The 22,315-nt window shown below is 37.9% G+C and overlaps 1 protein-coding gene across 1 annotated transcript in view; it reads right to left on the reverse strand.

Moving 5' to 3' along the window:
• Positions 1 to 22,315, reverse strand: part of LOC128862224 (dynein axonemal heavy chain 3) — a 279,729-nt gene that overhangs the window by 123,618 nt on the left and 133,796 nt on the right. The window contains exons 37-41 of the mRNA XM_054100729.1: positions 20,919 to 21,349; positions 7,598 to 7,669; positions 7,361 to 7,504; positions 6,150 to 6,332; positions 1,894 to 2,099 (exon numbers count right to left, since the gene is read on the reverse strand). Of these exons, the coding sequence (XP_053956704.1) occupies positions 1,894 to 2,099; positions 6,150 to 6,332; positions 7,361 to 7,504; positions 7,598 to 7,669; positions 20,919 to 21,349 (1,036 nt within the window). The remainder of the gene's footprint in view (positions 1 to 1,893; positions 2,100 to 6,149; positions 6,333 to 7,360; positions 7,505 to 7,597; positions 7,670 to 20,918; positions 21,350 to 22,315) is intronic.

The following is a 22,315-nucleotide window of genomic DNA, read 5'->3' on the forward strand; positions in this document are numbered from 1 at the left end:
CATTGTACTGTACTCAGGTTCCCTTTTAATTTTCTTTAAAACTCCCCGTCCTCCGTAGAAATTTTAGTAGACCTTGTGGTGCCAAGGAACCAAAGTGGTTGCTTTTTAACACATCAGTACCAAAGATCGCAAGCCTGATTCGAGTGAAGGCCGGGCAGACGCAAAGAAAGTGGTCCACTGCATCATTTGCCCACCTTTTCGATATGTTGCCCATAGGTCACTTACCCATCATCAGTCGAACCAGCTGCCTACAGTTCTCGCTACTTAATGACAGGAGGATCTGCGCCAGTCGGTTGGTTTCTCCATCAGCCTCTCTCTCTCTCCCGTTTGCTAATCGTGGCTTTGATGGCTGCAGAAGGAGTGGTAGAACGGGCTTCAGGCCAAAGAAACTGAGCTCAGAGCACATCCTAGCTAAAGAGTCAGAGATATCGTCACCCGCGATACCCATGTATCCTGGGATCCATGTTAGCATCAGGGTATTATGTCTGCCGACATAATTCAAAATGGACTTGCAGCACTCAATTACCCTTGAAGTGGTTGGGGGGATGTCTGCCATGAGCGCAGCTTGGCTGGCGCTGCAGACACGTATATATTTGCCTCTCCACAACAAAGTTCATTGCTTCTAGAACAGCATTCACCTCTACTTGAAACACAGATGCGTGCATTCCAGGAGCAAAGTGTAGTTTTGCCGAGTAATGCCCCAATTGCGCGTACACTTATTGAATAAGATCTCGAATTCTATATCGATTGGTTTTTCCTTAGCGAAATATGAATTTGCTAAAACTTTGAACGCCAATTTTTAATCGTTTACTTTCATTTCTGTAATTTGTAAATAATTTTTAGTGACTTAAGAAACCAACTCTTTATTTGTCGATAGTCTGAACGAAACTTGCATTTTCATAGACTAAATTTATATTGAAATAAATGAATAAACATATTCGTTTTTTATTCGAGCCTTCACATGGACTAAAAAGTGCCGAGCCTAACACATGATGGCATTAGTTTTATTACATTCAACTCTTTTTTAGTTAGTGCTAACCTTAAAAAGGCATCTGATAAAATTTCATGAATGGCTCATTAGTTCCTGAGTTATTGGGCTGAGAGTGGCGCTACTTTTGTTATTTTCAAAACAATGAAGCAAAAAGAATTTCGCCTCTTAATTTTACATCGCTTCTTGACGGAGAAAAAATATCGTTCAAGTGAAGCAATGGCTTTAAAAGAGTTGTGTGGGTCTCCGCTATTCGCTAAAAAAATGCTTACCGGTCCAAAATTTCGCTCAAATTTTATCGTTGAAACTGAGACATATATTGAGGCAATAGATAAATCGTTCTACAAAAATGGTATTGGAATTTTAGAGCGACGCTGGAATGATTCCGTTGCTCTTGATGGGAATTGCTTTTATGAATAAAGCTAATTTTAAACAAAAAAACGTGTTTTCTTCGTTAGACCCGGGACTTTTCAGCCCATGTGTTATGTATATACTTCTGTGAACAATAAACGGTCTGACTGACCGTGACTGAGGATAAGAATGTTAAATAAATATTTTATCTGAGTTGGCGACCACATTCAAATTGCGCCTATATTCACCCACATATGTACATATCGTTGTAATACTATCACTTTCGAGTGCACGCTATAATTACCACATGACACTACTACGGCGAGTAGAGCTGCATACAAATATAAAATCAACTTTTGCACACAAGAATTAAGGAAAAAAATGTAGTAAAAAATTTACATTGCAAAAACGGCGACTGTAAAAGTAACTGACACCCTTATAACGCGAGTAAGTATGCACATACATATACACGGATAAATACATTCCGTATAGGCGACTGAGGTGTGTGTAAGCATTCTACATTTAAGAGCATAATAAAAAAAGGGCATACAAACCGGTCGTAAAACACACGATACGTTTCATGTGCCCACAAACGGCCCAGCTTCTCCACTTCCTGCAGCCTTTTAGCCGGAACGAGGACAATGCCCTGAAAGATGCGAGTAATGTCACGTAGTGAGAAGGTGTAATGAGATTTTGCAGGTGTTGGTAGGAAAACTCTGAGTGCTTGACGATACACGCTGACCATGGCTTCAGCTAGGCCCTGAAAATGAAATAAAACTTTTTCATACTTGTGTATATACTTCGAATTTTATAATCACTTATAAAACATATTATAAGAAACGATATTGAAACAAGTAACTAAGTGCTGAAATTTGGCTGTTAATTCTCGGAATCAAACAAATCATAAGCAATGAGAGTTATGGCTTGTAACCTCAGGCGGATGGACGGTAATTTAGTATTAACATATAAAAAATGTGCGTGATTTTTATCCGATCTCAATGAGGTAGGGAGCAATACGCGTATTAAGATTGGATATATTTTATTCAGACCCTATCGAGTTACATGCATTACACGTAGCACCGCACACTTTTCAAAATTTTACTTGCTTCGAATTCATTTTCTAGATTTCATTATTTGTATCAACATTGAATATTTTGCATAGATTTTTTGCAACATAGATTTAAAAATTTTTTTTTTTCTCCAAAAAATGAGCTATTTTTCACAATAGTGGATGGAAAAACAGCTCAAGCGATAACAGGAACTCTCTCTGGAGTCACATCCTTCATTTGTTGGGCAAAATCCACAGAAATGTGCAGTCTTTGTGTGATGAGGTCAAAGCAGCTACTCGTCAGAGTCTCTGGTTTTTAAGCAATGGCCTCCCACAAGTGCTGACTCAAAAAAAGCAAAGGAGGGTAGGAAAAGCGAAAATCTGCAGAAATTTCGAGTATAATTAGACATTCGAATAGACACGGTAAAGTAATGCACGTGTACGACGAATGATGGTAACACATCTAGACGATTTGTCCTTCTCTTCAAGATCTGTTGCTCTCTAAAGTATCACCACCAATGGCGCGGTTAATCCGGAGACATTTTTCTTTTTTTTTATTATTTTACACTGCGACTAGTTACAAAGAAAAATTGTAATAACTAACGAGCAATTTGTTTAGAATTTAGAAAATAAGGTATATACAACAATTAACGCTAAGGTGTGGTTAGTACATTAAGTCTTTGGGCTTTCCGCGTTTCAGTCTTCTTCTCCAATTAGCTGGATTAGCGAGAATAGTGGCCTCCGTATTGACGTGGTTTTTTAACCTTTCATCGTGGGCTTTTGCCATCTTTTTTATTGTGTCTGCCACCGAGTCAATATTTAGGTCGCGTTCAAGATCGGAGCTACGGATATACCACGGAGCCCCGACTGCACATTTAATAATTTTGTTTTGGAGCCTTTGTATAGATTGAATGTTACTTTGGCTGGAGCAGCCCCATAAATGTGCGCCGTAGGACCATACAGGCTTCAGAATTTGTCTGTATACAATCATTTTATTATTGGTGGATAGTGCTGATTCCTTTCCCATAAGTCAATACATATTTCTGTATTTTAATTCCATTTCTTCTTTCTTTTTCTTTACATGGGCTTTCCATCTTAGCTTGGCGTCTAGAGTCATGCCCAGATACTTTGCAGTAGTTGAGTATGGAACCTGTCTACCATTTAAATATATTGGAACATATTTGATTTTGTTTCGGGTGAAATTTATATGCACAGACTTGCTTTCATTTAATTTAATATGCCATTTATTGGTCCAGTCATATATTTCATTTATGGCTAATTGTAATTGTGATGTCGATGTGTTTTCCGTGTTTCCTATCGAAAGAATAGCTGTATCGTCGGCAAAAGTAGCTGTTACGCAGTTTGAATTGCATGGCAGATCGCATGTAAAGAGCAAATACAATAAAGGGCCAAGTACGCTTCCCTGGGGAACCCCTGCTTTGATTGGTTTGAGATATGAATATGAATCTTCTTGTTTTACTCTGAAGTAACGGTCGGATAAATACGAATGTAGGATGGTGGAGTACTGTTTGGGTAGTAACGCATTTATTTTCTTCTGTAGCCCATAGTGGCATACTTTGTCGAAAGCCTTATATATATCAAGGAATACCGCAGAGCAGGTTTTTCTTTCTTCAAAAGCATTTTCTATTATTCGCACTATCCTATGTACCTGATCGATAGTCGAATGCTTCGTGCGGAATCCAAATTGGTGCGTCGGTATAATTTTTTTGTTTTCTATTATTATGTTGATCCTTTTGATTAACAATTTTTCCCCCATTTTCGATATTATTGGAAGAACGGAGATAGGCCTGTATGATGTTACATCGTGAGTATCTTTACCTGGCTTATTGAACATAACGACTTCCGCTGTTTCCCAATATATTGGAAAATATTTTAGCTTAAATGCGGTGTTGACGATATTCGTCAACACAGCAATAATATTGTTCGGGAGCTGTTTCAATATTTCAGCAGTAATGAGGTCGTAGCCTGGCGATTTTTTTATCTTTAGATATGAAATTTCTTCTATTATTTCGTCTACTGAAGCCGGAGGGATCTCATTTATAGCATTGCTATCGCCGTCGTGATCCATATCATCGGAGACATTTGAGAATAAATGCATATGAACGATATTACACGCGGCACTCTTCATTACATGGCGAAAAAGCTATTAAAAGCGGATTTTCCGTGGAGTCACTATCTTAAGAAGCAAGAGGCTACACGCAAAGATCATAAGCATTGTAACGAAGGCACTGTAGCTTCAGCAAGTAAGTGTGCAATTATTATATTACATTTGTTAAAAATGAATGCATAAAAACCAGAACAGCATTTTTCTGCTATTTTGAAGGGACGCCACGAACCACGTCACATTGTGGTCCATTTAAGCATTGCAGACGGGTATAATGATGTGGGAATGTTTTTCTGAATTTTCTGACATTGAACGCCAGCACCGAATAAATAACATAAACAACGCGGAATGAAGTGAAAAGCCTTATGCTCGAATTAAATTCAGAAATATTGCAAACGAAATGGACAACGATTTTGTTCGAAAAATCATATTTTCATCTCAGCTGCTTTGTTAACAAGCAAAACCCCCACATCTGGTTATCGGAAAGCCCGACGTGATCGTCGTGACCCACTAATGCATCCTCAGAGAATGACAGTTTGCCCACTTTTCTTTGAACATTCTGCTGGAAACGCTATTTCGATCAAAGATGACTTCCATTCAGAATTGTTAAACGATTTTTTGTGGCCGGAGATTGAAGGCATGGACTTCGACGATCTTTGGCTTTAGTAGGATGGTATGCCTTGCCACGCAGGCCACGCCACAATCTACCTTTTGAGCGTCAAGGTCGGTAATCGTCTTGGCGATGGTCGCTTGGCCAGTTCGCAGTTGTGATTTTACGCTGTTAGACTTTTTGGGCCGATGTTATGAAAAAGTCCATTAATTATTTATGCTTTTAAGGGGTCCCGATGGTCTAAAGCTCGAAAATTTATTAAAGTTTCAGACGATTCGGCTGAGTAGTTAATGGGCTGTAGAAGCTATAATATTGGGAATTTCCGCATGAAAATTTCACAGTATATTCATAAGATACTACAACTTCGAAATATCGAAAAAACAAAAATCGATTTTTTTTAATTTCTAGACCACCGGCTATTCGTGAAATAGAGCTAGAAACCGTCATCAAGGACTAGGAAAACTGGGCAGCAGGATGCGCCGAGGTTGTCACTTGAGTTAAATTTCATAAATATATAATTTCATTATATATATAATATTATATACAATATTTGCATAAATATAAGAATACTCCAAAAAATTTTTTATTTTTATTATATTTTTTTTTTTTCTTTTTTGTGTAAATGGACCACCGTGTATATTTTTGGCATTCTTAATACTCATTACTCATTTATAATACTGAGGTACCTCTCAATCCCCCCAAAAAATGCCTATTCATTTTCATTTCAATAAAAACTACAACTTAAATGCTCCGAACCCACGCAGAAGTTGAAGTTCGCTTAATTTTGAAAATTTAGTAGCAACTTTAGTGACAGCGTTTCGTCACTCTAAAGCTGGCTCCAAGCGGAAATGCCGAATCTAACTCGTCTCTGACAGAGATGAAGTACACTTTTAAATAAAGCTTGGAGCCGCCTTTATCTTCTATGATCATGCACAGTTGTTTTAAATTCCTATGTGCAGATCCATTTAAGCTGTTTTTATTTATTTATGTTTTATTTCACTTCAGTTGTGCCGTTAGGTACACTTACCCGCGATAGCAATGCCACTTTTTCAGGAAATCCCTTGCTGAAATGCCAATCGCCAATCGCTGTGAATATTTTAATGATGGTCGAATCCTCGAACGAGTCCACAGCAACAAGGAATGTGTGACGATAGAAGCGCGGGAAGATAAAATTACTGCCACCCGGCACGCCCATTGCGCCGAGGAAGCTCTGCATAACAAGCGGACGAAAAACAATAAAGTCAATGAGCATAACAATAACAACAACATAATATTCGAAAAAAAAATAAAACCAAAAAAACGGCAATGCCAATGTTCAAACAAACAACACATGCAGGAGTCACATTTGTTGTATTGTTTTTTGTTCTTTTGTAGCTTGTTGACGTAAGTAAAAAATGTTGAAAATTTATTTCACATAAAGCCAATGAATAAAATGTTAAAGGGAAAACTCCAACATCAAAAAAAAAAAAAAGTTTAAGCCAAATAAAAGCAATAAAATGTTGAGAATTTAAAAACAAAAAAAAACATCAAAAAACAACTTTGGAATGCAAACTTTTGCAATATGTACGGTAATTTCGTGGTTGGCTGTGTGGGCTGCAAACCGCGTTGCCAAAGAGCCAAATATGCGGAAGTGCCCCCAATATGTAAATACACTGTTACTGTTAAGCACTTGCGTAACCAATTAAGGTTTGAGTGGCATGTGTGCATTTTTTTTATTTTTTTTCGACTGAGTGAATAAATGTACGAGTAAAAAAGTTTTAGATGTAAAATTGTTGTAATTTTTTAATATAACATATATGTATGCACATTGTCGCTTGACAGGCATGCAACATTTTTTTTTACTTTTTGCTCCACCCGCACTTGATAAAAAAACAAACAAAAGAATATTTTTTCGGCAACTGTGTGGTGCTCGATTTCACAGCAAGTAACTTTCGTTCTGCTCGGACGCTGCAGGGTCATCAAAGGCCCTCACACTTAATTAAATGGAAGACTTTTCGCATTCATGTGCCAGTTTTTATTTCGTAAATTTAAGCAATCAACTTAAAACACATTGAACAACTACGTGGCCAAGTGCATTGTGTATTCGCACCGAGCAGTGCAATGCCAGTGTTCATAGAAATATGTGCATATGTGCATATGTACATTTGCATGTGTGTGTTTTAACTGCATGTTACAGCCTTTTCCGCCAGAAAGTCACCAACATAAACAATTTTACCTTTACACGCCTCCCTCTCTTACCATATCGACCAGCTCGATTTTTGTTGTATCCACCAAATCAGACCAGTAGCCGTGATCCAGCCATTGGCGTATCAATTCGAGTGGCGGCTGCGAACCGTATGTGTCTTTGGATGGCATGGCAACATCGTCGCAAAATATTAAACACTGCAAAGAAGTTAACGTGTTGCATCAAAATAATTAAAATAAAATATAGTCATGTAAATCGATAATTTTTTGCAGTTTGTTGCACAAGTTTACCCTTTTGCCTAGGGGCGGACCATATACGCCTTTTCGTCGCCGATCCAGTTTTGACATAATGGTTTCTTGTACCTGGTAAAAAAATGTAGATGAATAAAGTGTATTCGCACTACTGATTCTTAAGTGGAATTACATAGAGCAAGTGATGAATTGTGTTACGTTTGGTAATAGCTTTTTTCAGGGAGTTTGTGCCATACAAAAATCGGAAGGTATGGATGAGAATAAATTTTAGGGAGAGGCTATTCAATACGTGAGATATTTTTTTTTAACTTAACTCATCACTTTTCACTGTTCCGCCCGCAAAGAGCTTTTATAGAAAATAAAATGTGATTCTCTATAAGTCCATTATTATTATTATTCTTGGGATCAAACTGGGGAATCGAATAAAGATTCAATTACTCATTTGGATTTCTCTTGTGTTTAAGCATGTAGCGTGTAAAACTTCCAGAATACTTTTAAGCTGCACCCCTTAACTGAATTAAATTTACTCTGAACATTTCAACTGGGCATTTTCCTGCTGTGAATTTCTAAGAGTACGTCTGCATATGCATTATATTCTCTTCATCTTGAACGTTAAGTTTTTGTTATTTTATACTTTTGTAGCGTTGTAATTCAGGCTGTGCTGAAAATCATGTTATCAAGTTTTTGCGCCTTAGTATAGGAGGATCATGCCCTTTTGTTCAGTCGCCCCGAGAAATATCCTTAACCTTCCCATCTGAATGTATGGTAGTTGTGAAATGGATCGCAAATCGCGGTTTCTCGAAAAATCCTCTAAAGACTGAGCTCGTCTTATTTACGAATTCGTCTTAAAATACATAGAGTTTTTCTCCCCTCAATTGAGGAAGAAGTGGATTGGATGCTCACTTCGGTAGTTAATTTAAAGGATGTAAATATTTACTCCGACAGCCAAGCGGCAGTTAGGACCTTGGGTTCGTTGTTTCTTCGTTCGATTAGTCGGGGAATGCCTGAGATCTCCCTCGATTGCATCCGAATACTTCGATTCCCGGCTTATTTGGGTTCCCGGTAACAGCGGCATAGAGGGAAACTGCGGAGCTGATGAGCTGGCTAGACAGGGAACCCTATAGACGATTTGATCTGATGGTTCGCTTAAAAACCTGTGGTCTGCTACTGGAAAGATGGGCCTCGCGTCAATTTGGCGAGCACTGGGCTAGTGCGCAAACGTCCTTCTGGCCACGGTTAGGACGAAGGGCGCTCGAGGGAACTGCTAAGGCTAACCTCGCATTTGGTAGGTATTCCGTAAGAATTTTCTATTAGGTGTCCACGCGGTGAGACTTGGGATAGCTTCAAGTTCTTTCTACAGAAGCTGGAGGACGAGGCGGAGGACGGGATGGAATCACCTCAACACTTTCTTCTCAGCTGCTTTGCTCTCATCGAGCAATGATTTAGACATCTGGGCTCTCTTTTTTTCGCTACACCTGTGGATATTGCGGCATTACATATCACATATCTAGTGAAATTCATAAGTAGCTTGAAGCAGATAATACGAACATAAATTAGCTACTGTTGGTCGTCATCCTCTAATTTCACGACCCTTTTTCTCTCTTTTCCTTTCCTTCTCCTTTCCCCTGTATGGCATCGCAACGGACGTATTTTGAATATTTCCCCAAGTAGGCCCCTCGCAAGGGCAACCATTTATGCTAACCTAACCTAGACTATGTACGATCGGCGACGGATTCGCAAAATGTTGTAGTCTCTTGGAAATCTATTGCGAAGACATAAATATGCTTTTATAAATCAAACTTCCATAAATATGTCAACCACAAAGTTGATTTTTCGTATTAACTATAGACTCCGATGATAAATCGAATCGGCTTGTTAACATAATTTCTATAAATTTCTGAAAAATATTTCCTCTAACGTAATTATGAGCGGTCTGAATATGACCCAAGTCGGACCATAAGCTCATAATTTCTCCAAATATGTTGACCACTGCGTCAAACCCAATTGGTCACAAATACGATTTTGAGATCATTCAGACCCCAGCTTCTTAGATGATTCATTTATCTAAAAAACATTTCCGTTCATGTACTTAAGACATACTCATATGCATTTTGGGTATGAAACAAATCGGACTACAAAACGATTTTTTGGAATATAATGACCGCAGCGAATAAGTTTTTTCCGAAAAACATCTTTTATTTTGTAATTTATGTTATGTAGCGGCCAGAGATCACAATAAATAACTCTTTTCAACGTAGATTTAGTGAACTCAATTCTGTTGCGTCACTGTTCCACGAGTGGGGAGCATTGTTTTAGCAGGGGCTCGTATGCCAATACTCGCTCTAATACTAAGTTGCTTTGCACTCGTTTGCTCTCAAGTACTTCATTTGCATGCCTTTTTCATCATACTAAATAATTTGAATGAAAAGCTCGTTTGTATCAAACGAATGGAGCACTCGAATGATATTGACTGGAAACAGCTTTTGAAAAAAATAAAGGCACGTAGCTTCGAAAATGGATACTGAAGGTGTAAGTGCATATAATTTTAAATTGTTCGTAAATGTTGGTACTTGATTGTATTCAAAACACAAGTAGTGATCCTTAAAATTAGTGAAAACAAGGCTTTTAAGCGCGATGTACACTATCCCTCTATTACTACTTCACTACGAATTCGACAATTGAGTGACGTCAATAAAGTATAAGCATAATAAACGAACGTAAATTTATGAATGTAGGTATGTATGCATGATTAGATATACAGTGGCGCACAGATCTGGCTAAATGTTTGCTATATACATACATCCAATGTCGATTGTAATTTTTCACAATAATGCTATGCCATTTTATTAAGAAATAAAACGTATTACTTCAAGGTTAAAAAATATTTCAAAATAAAAGAGATATTTAAATATAACAAAAAATTCTATTTAGCGAATTTTACTCTGCGATAACTTTCATTCCATAAAACTTATTGAGTATGAGAATAAGTTTCCGCCCTCGTAAAAATGGTCTCGCTGCTGATACTATTTTTGTGTTCGCTCTAGTAACGATATGAACGATATGAAGTGTTACCTATTCAATACCTGTGATATTAGTTTTTATTGATTTTCAAGACAAAACTGTTTAAAAATGATTACAACTTTAACATACATATATCCACTTTAGCTCGATATGACCACCTCTTGCCTTGACTATAGCTTTCAAACGGTCAAAAAATTAGTTGCATGATGCACTAATGTGATCTTGAGGTATTTCGGCCCATTCTCGTATAATCACTTTTTTCAGCGCACTCATACTGGCATATTTTAATTCGAAAGCCATTGTGTGGACGAAATGAAGTGTGGAACATGCTTTTTTAACTATTCTTGGTTCACACGAGCTTTATGAGACGGTGCCGAGTCCTGTTGGAACGTGTCCACGGCTCTAAAGCAGCTTCTAAAACATTTTCCCGATAAGAAGTCGCATTCACTTTGACACCAGGCTCGATAAAAACGTTTGGAGAGCGTCCATCAGCGGTCACTGCGGCCCAAACCATTACTTGCGATGGGAAATTGCTTCGAGTGGCCATACGTAGGCTCAAATTCTCGCATGAGCGTTCGGTCAAGTAAACACGATCGGTTTGAGTGTTTATGAACTGCTCAATTGGGAAATTTTTTTCATCAGAAAACACAATGTTAGGAAATTCGCCAGGTTGGGGTGAAAGATCGTGTGCTTTTTGGAACTTGTAAGCCTTGACCTCAATATGCGTCGAATGCTATCTTGCGATATTTTCAGTTCTTTGGCCATTTTTCTTCCACATCGACGTGGATTTCGTTCAAGTCGAGCCTTCACTTTCCGAACCATTTCTGGCATTGTTGCGGTTTTTTTTTGGTCCACCTCCGTAGGGTTTTGCAATGCTACCAGTATCATTGTAACGTTTTATAGTGCTATACACAAACATTTTATTCACTTTGAGGTGACTGAGCTCACGAACAATGGCTGGTTATGATTTTCCAGCCAATTATAACGCTATCACACTATTACATTTGAATTCCATCACAGAAAAAAAAATTCAACAAAACTGAGACGCAAATGCTTTTGATGGCTTATAAACAATATATTGAACTGTCATTAGAACAATTTTGACGTTGATGTCATGAGCTGTTTTACAGATACAAACAGTGTGAAGTTGGTAACACTTCATATCGTTCACCCTGTACTGCTGATTGAAGGTGTATATGTGAGGTGTATATTGAAGGTATAGTTGACATTCGTTTGAAGCGTAAAGATCATATTTTATCTGAAAAAAAAAACATTTGCGGAAAGTCATGCTTCATTATTACCTTTTAAAGAAAAGTTCAGCTGAAACGTGTATATTGATCAATAACGGTAATCACGCCCCATCAAATACAACTTGTAAAGAGTGGTTTCGACGCTTCCAAAGTGGCAATTTCGACGTCAATGATAGAGATCGCGAAGGGACTCCGAAAAAATTCGAAGATACTCGACTACAACAATTATTGACGAACTCTTAATGCTATGTCTAAAGAGTTGGCTGTTGACAGATTCACGTCGGTAAACGTTTGCACGCGATGGGAATAGTCCAGAAAGCAGGTAACTAGGCGCCACATCAATTGAAGAAGAGAGATATCGAGAGACCTTTGGTCACGGGTGAGATATTTCTTGAGCGGTAGAAAAGAAAAGGTTTTCGTAAAGCGTCGTCATTGGCGATGAAAAATATATCTATTATGATAATTCTAAGCGTCGAAAATGTTGGAGCCTGTCAGGTTAACCAGGTCTATCGACAGCGAAAAAAATGTTCATGCACCACCTGAAGCCATCATTGGCGATCGTTACCGACTGCAGCTTACCGTTTGAATCGAGCTCTCAAAGAAAAGCGGCCGAAATAGGACGGTAGACATGACAAACTGATTTTGCTGCACGACAATGCCAGGCCACACGATATTAAATCGGCCCAGAAATATTTAGAGGTACTGAATTGGGAAATCCGCCGTATTTCCAAGGCATTGCACCTTTGGATTACCATCTGTTCCGATCAATGCTGTCAGCCCTTATTGGAGAGCGGTTCACTTCTTACGAGAGTAACGCAAGCTGGCTCAATGAATGTATCAAATCAAAAGAATTTGAGTTTTTTGTCAGAGTAGTCCGTATACTGCCTGAAGATATTTAGCTTTAATTGTGCTATTCGTACATTTCGGTATGCTCTCAACCCGTTATTCTATTGGTTATTGTGGAAGATCACACCATTCCTTCTGAACTCTTGACCATAACTCGGCAATGTTCTTTGGAACCATTTCAGGACATGCTAGCCGTTTCTTTATAATAGCCCACTCGTAATCAGGACTCTGTTCCCGCCGTTCTAAAAGCTGGAAGTCCTGATTTTTTTTCCACTCTTCAACAATTTCCGCGGTATGTCTCAGGTCGCCGTCTTGCTGAAATATAACCTCTTCTGATCACTAAATCCGACAGATTGCTATGTGATATATTCAAATAGTCTTATTTTTTCATTTTCACGTGAAGCAGCCCCACACCATAAGGCTACCACCACCATGCTTCATCATTTGCTTTACTTCATGCGTTTGCAACTTTTCACGCGGTCGGCGCCAGTGGTATGGCTTCATATCCGACTGAAAACGGTTAATAGATATTTCCTCAGAGGATATCACTATTTTCCAGTCATCAGCACTCCAGTGTTTGTATTTATCGCAGAATTTAAACCTCGCTTTCACTTTTATGTCAGATAATGCTGACTTTTGTGACTTGGTGGTGGCCTCTATTCCGATTTTTTCAGTGCTCTGCTTGCCGATTTTTTAATCTTTGTGCGACTTCTTTTGGTGATTTAGTTACTTGCTCGAAAGTAGATTGGGGAGGCTTTTTGTAAATTTTGGAGCCTTTATGTTCCGTCGTTGAAGTACGGTTTGATAACAAATTTCCAAATGTTGTGCTATTTCCCACGATGAGCGACAATTTTCAAATAAAGGAACAATTTCATCTTCCACCTTTCTATTAATCTTCCTCATTTCGATCAATATATAAAGACAATATTTTTAATTTGAGCAACAACAATAAGTCTATCGACGAAACGGTTTATCTCAACTAAATTTTTTACCTTTTTTCTGCTTATCGTGCGCCAAGAAAGAGTACATTTAACAACAGAAAAATAACGATATTGAGAATAAAGCGTTACTGACGTGTTACTTGAAGTGTTTGAGAGGAAGATTCTACGGAAGATTTTTGGACCTTTATACGTTGGCCACGGCGAGTATTGCAAGGGATGGAACAATGAGCTCTACATACTCGTAGAAGCATTACAATGACATAGACATAGCGCAGTGAATAAAGATCCAGCGGCTGCGTTGGCTGGGTCATGCCATCCGAATGGATACAAACGCTCCGGCTCTGAAAGTATTCGATGAGGTACCAGCTGGTGGTAGTAGAGGAAGAGGAAAACCTCCTCTGCGTTGGAAAGATCAGATGTAGAAGGACTTGTCTTCACTTGGTGTGTCCAACTGGCGCTGGTTAGCACTAGAAAGAAACGACTGCCGTGTTTTGTTCAACGCGACCAAAATCGCGGTTATCGCTCCAATCAAAAAGAAGAGGATACAGAAGTCAGAAATTTGCAAAATTTTAGATTTACATCGCAGAAAATGGCAGGTGTAATGTATTTGCTTAACTTAGAAACACAATAGGTATTCGCAACTTCATAAGCCATCTTGTTATAGAATTATACATAAATAGTAATTAATTATTAATTAATTAATTAATTAATTAATAATTATACATAAACAATTTATACATAAATCATATCAAAGATGTCAAGCACTTAAAAATGTGATTCCCTCACTAAATTGAATTCTTTATATTAATGCTAATGCATATTATGTTTGCAGCGCTCCGACTGATTTTGTGTATACTACTGTGGGCAAAGAGTAAGGTGAATTTATTTGTCAAACTTCGCGGGATTAAAATTTCGCTCTAGTTATTTTTTTCATGAGTTGGCAGCACTGTTAATAACATCTGGGCCAACTTTGATGTGAATGTCATTATCAGTAATATATTTACGCTTTTGTTTACCAAACGACCAAGAGTGCATTTTTCGATTTTTACAATGTCTGATTTGATTGAGCAGAGAAGTGCCATCAAATTTTATTTGCGGAATGAAATTTCGGCTGCGGAAACGTTTAGCATGTTGCAGAAGGCATTTGGTGATTCGAAAATGTCGCAGAAAAATGTTTATAAGTGGTACAAAGACTTCAAAGAGGGTCGAGAACGTGTTGATGACTTGGAGCGCTCCGGACGACCATCGACGTCAACAGATGACCAACACGTCAATAAAGTGAAGGAGTTAGTGCTCAAAAATCGTCGGTTGACTGTTAAAGACCTTACTGATATGATCGGAATATCAGACGGATCTGTGAAAACCATTTCGAAAGACCATTTGGGCCTACGGAAAGTCAAATCTCGTTTGGTACCGAAAACTCTCAATTTCTTGGAAAAAAGTCGTCGCATTGATGTGTGTGAAACAATGCTTTCAGACTATCAGGACAAGCTCAAATGCATAATTACGGGAGATGAGACTTGGATTTATGCTTACAACACTGAAACAACCGACCAACCAAGCGAATATCGTGCTAAAGGCGTCATGATGACAGTTTTTTTCGATTTTCGTGGTGTGGTGCACTATGAATTCCTTCCACCTGGCCAAACTGTTAATAAGGAATATTATTTGAGCGTTATGCGTCGTTTACGTGAAGCAATTCGTCTAAAAAGACCAGAATTATGGGCTAACAACTCTTGGTTTTTACATCACGATAATGCACCGTCTCACACTGCACTCGTTCTTCGTGACCATTTCGCCAAAAATTCCACGCATATCGTTCCGCAATCGCCGTATTCGCCTGATTTGACTCCGAGTGACTTCTGGCTATTCCCAAAACTTAAGAGACCACTCCGGGGAACGCGTTTCGAGTCGATTAAGGATATAAAAGCTGAATCGAAGAAGGTGCTGATGGCTATACATGAAATGGACTATTTGGCATGTTTCGGGGATTGGAAAAATCGTTGGCATAAGTGTATTTCATTGAGAAGGGATTATTTTGAAGGGGATGAAATGGATTTACAAGAATAAATAAAGATTTTTCATTTTATAACCAAATTCACCTTACTTTTTGCCCACAGTAGTATGTACGAATTAAGTCACTTAATAAGCCTTTGATTCCACGCATTCTGCTCTCTGGTAGCTACTTTCACCTCTGCTAATCGAAACAAATTGTTATCCATTGCTTTAAGACGAGTATGGTAACTTCATCCCGTCATGCAATCTGTCAATAGCTCTTTGCGTTTTTTTTTTTTTTATTATGTTCTCTCTCTTATGGTTAACGACCGATCATCGCAATAGCGCGGGTGTTTATCATAGTTAAAAATGGGGAACTTAAAAGTAAAATCTTAGATTAATTTAAAAGTTTGGAAATCAATAAAGTAATTTAATATTTAAAGCAGCTGATCAAATAGTGTTTTATTAATATGCAAATACCCCAACTGCTACGCTAGGGTTGCAAATTTTTTCGATTTGTAGGATCCCGGTACTTAAATATTCACTATTCTGTTACAACTTAATTCGAAGAAAATGCATCAATATTACTTGGGAAAGCGCCTACTGCAAGTATTTAGTAAATGAATGAATTTTAAATGTATTTTTTATTTATTTATTTCATTAGTAACAAAAAAAAAAAAAAATTAGTTAAATATATACGCAGTTAATCATATTAATGATGTACACACAGTCCCTCACACCTTATTTGATACAGATACGGGCTTTTTTATAAAGCTATAGAACGCTCATAATATTTTGCGCAATAGCAAGAACAGAGTATGCAGATATTTTATTTGTTTTATTTTATTTCATTTCTCATCATAAAATACAAAAAAAGCGTGTCCACTCCTTTCATTGTACCTAATAAAGCAATGTCGAAAAAATATCGTTGCAAAAAACGAAAAAAGTAAACAAATGTACATAATTTGTGGTTGAAATAAGTTCATATAAGTATTTTTTAATCTCGTACAATTTCGGCCGAATAAGTGGAACGTAGTCGGCTTTAAGCAAGCCACGGCAACTTTTAACAACAGAGGCATATATATATGTATATTCAAGTATCCCTTTTTATATTAAAAATGAAACATGAGCAAAAACAAATAAAACATGAAGAAACGTATTCATATGAGGATGGCTTTTCATATTTTGTGCCTTTGCAAAACTACATGCAAAGTTTATCAAAACGTTTGGTATTTTTTAGCAAAAACTTAGATATATCGTTTTCGCTTACGAGCTTTATTTGTTGTGAAATATGACGAGATTGAGATATCCCTGGGTATTATTGGGACCACACATACATTTTATATTGTAAGAAAATTTGGTAGTCAAGAGATGTTTTCGTTGCACACAACATAATTTGAAAATTGCACAAAAACGGACTCATGTCGATTGGTGTAAGGAAATGTTGAAGAAATTCAACCGTAGTGGTTCAAAACGCGTCTATGATATTGTAGTAAGTAACAAATCTTGGATCTATGCATATGAGCCAGAAACAAACAGCAATCGACAGAATGGGCATTCTAAACTGAGCTAAATCCAACAGAAGTTGCTTGTACCTCAAAGCAAATGGTTGCCTGTTTTTTCGGAAAATCTGGTAATGTAGCAACTTTACCAAATACGAATCATCCTTCACCAAGCCAATGTGAGCTCTAACGCATCGGCTCACACTCAGAGAGTTTTTAAGCACTCAAAAGATCAAATTAATGGGTTTTATGCCATACTGATTTGGTGACCAATGATTTCTTTTTATACCCGAGCATCAGAAATAAAATACGAAGTCAACGCTTTTCAACGCCCGAAGAAGCTGTTGAAGCTTTAAAAAACTCATTTTGGAGTTATCCTCTTTTGAGTGGTAAAAGTGCTTTGTAAATTGATGCAAACGAGTACAGAGGTATATTAACTTCCACGGAAAATATTTTGAAAAACAATAAAGCGATTTTCATTATAGGTAAGTTTACTGGGTTTCCATTATTGGGTGCAAAATATTAAGGCAACCCTCGTAGTTGTTACAAAGTTAAAGTAGGTGTTGATTTTTTTTATATAAAGATTACAAAACCAAAAATCCCCGTATCCGAGGACATCCTTAATATACTGCGTTGGGTAAGAGGACCATACCGTTTTTATATTTTTTTTAATTTTACAATAATTTGTTTGTTGTTTGGCAAACGATCGGAATTCGAAGGGAAAATTCGATAGAACTCTTTCTGCTCTACAAAACTATCTTAATTGTATTTTTGAGTTATTTAATTTTTTATTAGTTGTGAGGCTTAGAAATGGATTACCCAGGAGGCAAAAATCATCATTTTCGACACTTGGTCTTCTTTTCTCTTGGTTGAGGTGACAAAACTGTTGAAGCAGCCCGGGACATTTGCGACGTGTATAGAGAATGTGTCATAGACGAGTCTACAGCACGAAAATGGTTTGCACAGTTCAAAAATGGGGACTTGGACGTCGATGACACATCTCGCAGCGCAAGGCCTTGCGAGTTCGATGAAGACCAAACCAGTCGTGAACCGGTGGAAAAAACGAACTATGAGCATAAAATGATTCTAAATTACTTTCATTTAATGGGATTTACTGAAAAATTGGGTGTCTCACGAGCTCAAAAAAAGTCGCTTTAAAATTGCTTTTCAACATCTCACCCACCATCAAGCAACACGCAGTCATAAACGGGAGATGCGCAATAGTGCCTACACATCAATACGAAGCAAAGAAAGAAGCGGATGGCTCCAGGAGATATGCCAAAGCCGAGAGTCAAGCCAGATCTTCATCTAAAGCAGATCATGATATGTGTTTGGTGGGACTGGGGGCATGGTGAACTGAAAATACTCGGAAAGAATGCCACGATCAACAAAGAGCTGTACATTGACCAGCTACACCGCGTGAATGAGGCTATTCGACTGAAAAGATCTGATCGACATGGTCAAACCATACTCCTTCACGACAACGCCAGGCCCCATGTTGCACAACTCGTCACAGCCGCACTCGAATGGGAGGACCTTTAGCATCCGCCGTATTCTCCGGACCTTGCACCGACCGACTACCGCCTTTTCCGCTCCCTGCCAAACCATATGAAGGGCGTAACCTTCGATAGCAAAGAGGTCCTTAAAAACTGGTTGAACAACTTCTTTGACACCAGGTGATCGAGAGGTGGGAAGAGGTGGGAAGAGGTTGTAAACAGCAACAGCGTATACATAATTGATTAATTGAGTTGTTGATATAATTATTGTTTTTTGTCTAAATAAAAGGCTTCGGTAAAAACGCTACGAACTTATTCCTCAACCCAATACATACATACTAGTATATTCAGAATATACCCCTAATAGGGCCATAAATACGATTCTTCGCAATATTCCAACTCCAGTGTTATCAGGCAGATACATTGATATGCATATATGTATGATCACACAATTTAACGTTTACGCTCGATGTTAAGGGGACATTTCCCACTAGGAAAGGTCTTGTGCTGTTTTTTGTTTGTCAACAAAGAGAACATTCGGTACATTTTACCGTTTTTCTTTGATAAAGGTGCAAATGCAAGCCAGGGCACTGAAATTGTGAGTGGTGTTCATAGTGCCGATGCCGTAACAGCTAGTTTTTAATTTCTGTTTTGTCGATTCCGTTCAAGCAGTTTTGATGTCAATAATGTCAAAAATGTCGGAAAATTCACAGAATCAATCGAAGTTGACGGGCATGTTAGTAGTCGTAGCATCGTCCAAGAGCTAAAGATCGACCATAAAACTGTTTTAAATCCTTTACGCAAACATTTTGCGTAAAACTAATGGACATCTTTTTCCATAAACTAATATTTCGAGTATGAACTAAATAGAACAAATAAATACGATTTTATATCTTTGATGTTGAATGTCCAGTGTCGACTACCACACAATTTGGCATTTCGTGTCCACAGAGACCTCCGAATATGGACCAATTGTGATCAACATAATCTAACCAAAATGCAATAGAATCCGTTTTACTGAAGTAACTATAATATAATTTGTAAATGAATATATTAAGAATCAGGGGTAGTCAAATTATTGAATTTGGTATTTATAAAGGGGTCCGTTTGATCAATCGACTTTTCAAAAATATATATACATACATAATTACAAACTACCCAGCATACCCACACTTTTTTTTAAATTACTTCAATTTGCATAATTAAGCTATTGCTATTGCCGCTTCAGAACATCCATCCGAATAAGCGCGTAAAAGTTCGCGATCCACGCGAACAATACCATTGTCCCACTTAATATTTTAATATTGACAACATGCATAAGCTGATGAAATAGGTCGTTGATAGATTAATGAATGCTAGTGGAAGAAATTATCATTCATTTGTATGCGAGTTAAAATTGAAAAAAAAAACGAAAATCTTTAACAAAAAATGTTTAACAATGTAAATTAAAGCGAGTTTTGATTTAAATCCAAACAGAGAACGCAACTGATTAACATAATCAGCGCGCTAAACTAAAAGCAATAAAGCAAACCATCTAAAACTAGCAAACTACCCAAAAAAGGTTGTCGGAGTGAATGGAAAAGTAAATGTCAAATTGTGAAATATTAAAAAAAGCAAACATGAATATAAACAAAAACTTCGGACAGCTTAGATAAAACTGAATGGTGCGCAATTTAGTTGGGCAAGTTGATTAGCAACCAGAATGGTAGTAAAACAATGGAAGCAGTAGTTGAATGAACCCCATTTTGAATTTGGCCCAAAGCAAACAGCATTTTGGTAGAAAAGTTAAGCTTGCAGGTCATTAAGTTGTTGGCGGTTTGAAGAAGATATCGTTGTGGTTACTACTGCCAAACTCAATTTCAATGGCAACCACACAGGAGCAACCACTAGACATGCGGGCGGAGAGATTTCAAATAAACTGTTGCACACAACTGCATACAAACGTGCATACATACGCTTGCAGAATGTAGTACCTACTCCACGTACGCATTGTCGCCAGTTCTAGTGGCATTGCTTACCAAACTTACTCCCATGCAAACCACCTACTTACATTCATGCATACACATACACAACTGCGAGTTCATAAGTATATGCATGCACATCTATGTACTCTTATGTTCTTGTCAAGTAGTGTCGTGCTGTTGCCAATTTTAGCATTTGTAGGGGTCTCAGCAGCTGCAATGGCAAACGAGCTACCGAAATAGCTGTAATAACTGAACAATTTCTAAGCAACTTCCACTCGTATATCAATTCATCTTCGCTCCACTCACTCTTGGCCTTTAGTTGGCCGTTTACTCTTACTCACTCACCAGTTGTGCACTTGTGCGCGCCGAAAAGTTTACAATATTGACGAGATTTGTATGCTTTGGCAGTGCATTTAGATTGCTCGCTATGACAGCGCTCTTGCCTGTGCCTGTGGGCCCAATAACCAGCATCGGATACGATTTGTTGATGCAGAACTCTTGCCAATAGGTAATTTGACCAGATTCTTTTGTCGGTACGATGAGTTCACTGATGATGGCATGCTCTGGGAAAACGTTTGTTGTTGCGGTGGGGTCATCACTGGACTTTTGCCAGGTCCACCAGTTTTCCACCTCATCGAAGCGGTAGTCCATGAGTGAAAGTTTCTCGGGAAACATTTGACCACGATTGAGGGAGAAATACTTTGGGCGGGGATAGTCTTCATTAGAGCCGTAAAGTATTTTGCGGATAAGCGCATCGAAGTGCTTTTGGCCGTCAACTGAAATAGAGAAGTTAATAAATAAAGGCAGTGTGGCGTGCAAGCAACTAGTCATAATCTTAATACTAAGATACGCGTAAGAAAAAAATGTAACAAAACATATTAAATCAACTTATTTATAAGCATAATTAAGAAGTTTAATGAAAGAGTGTTTAGAAGAAGCAAAGTCAATCTTTCAACATTCTGAACTGGCATTGAATTTGATCATGATTGGTGGCCCTATGCTTCACTGCGGAAGGAATAAATATACGAGTATATCTTTTGACGCGTGCATTTCTTGTGTACAAAGTTCTTGTAAAGCCAATCTGGGAAAAAATCTAAATTACGAAGGGCTTTATATCAGGTATTAAATAGAGACTGTAGAGATTTAAAAATGATAAGTAGGCATCTAGAGTAATATGAGAGTATGGGGTCATGAAAACGAAGGAAACTTAGAGCAACACCAATGAAAACATTATTGATAGGTTCGACTCGCGATGAAGGTTGCATATTCCGTTTTAGAACGTACAAATGATGTGTAGAGCAATTTAAGAATTTAAGAACTTGACAAATTCTATACTGTTGCGCCTCACAAACGCTAATACGTAAAGGTTACCTACTGATGAATGACAAATAAATAAATTATTTTTTAAAGAAAATGAATAATTCTAATAAAAACTGTACAGCGTCCGGGAGTCGAAGTGTAACCAACTTAAGACTGCTCGCGCAGCTGATGCACGTGCATCAGCTGCCTGTTAGTTGACTAAATGACAGTCCAGAGTATTGTTAAAAAGCGCGTGGAAGCATTTTGCCGAGAGTGAAAAAAAGAAAATCAGTAATGGATTTCAGACGTAATAGTGTGATTGCATTATATTTGGCTTGAAAGTCATAACCAGCGATTGTTCGTGAGCTCGAGCACTTTAAAGTAAATAATGTTTTTGTGTTTGGCACCATTACTCGTTACAATGATACTGGTAGCAATGAGAA

The sequence above is a fragment of the Anastrepha ludens genome, chromosome 4 (assembly GCF_028408465.1).
Source record: "Anastrepha ludens isolate Willacy chromosome 4, idAnaLude1.1, whole genome shotgun sequence".
Classification (NCBI taxonomy): domain Eukaryota; kingdom Metazoa; phylum Arthropoda; class Insecta; order Diptera; family Tephritidae; genus Anastrepha; species Anastrepha ludens.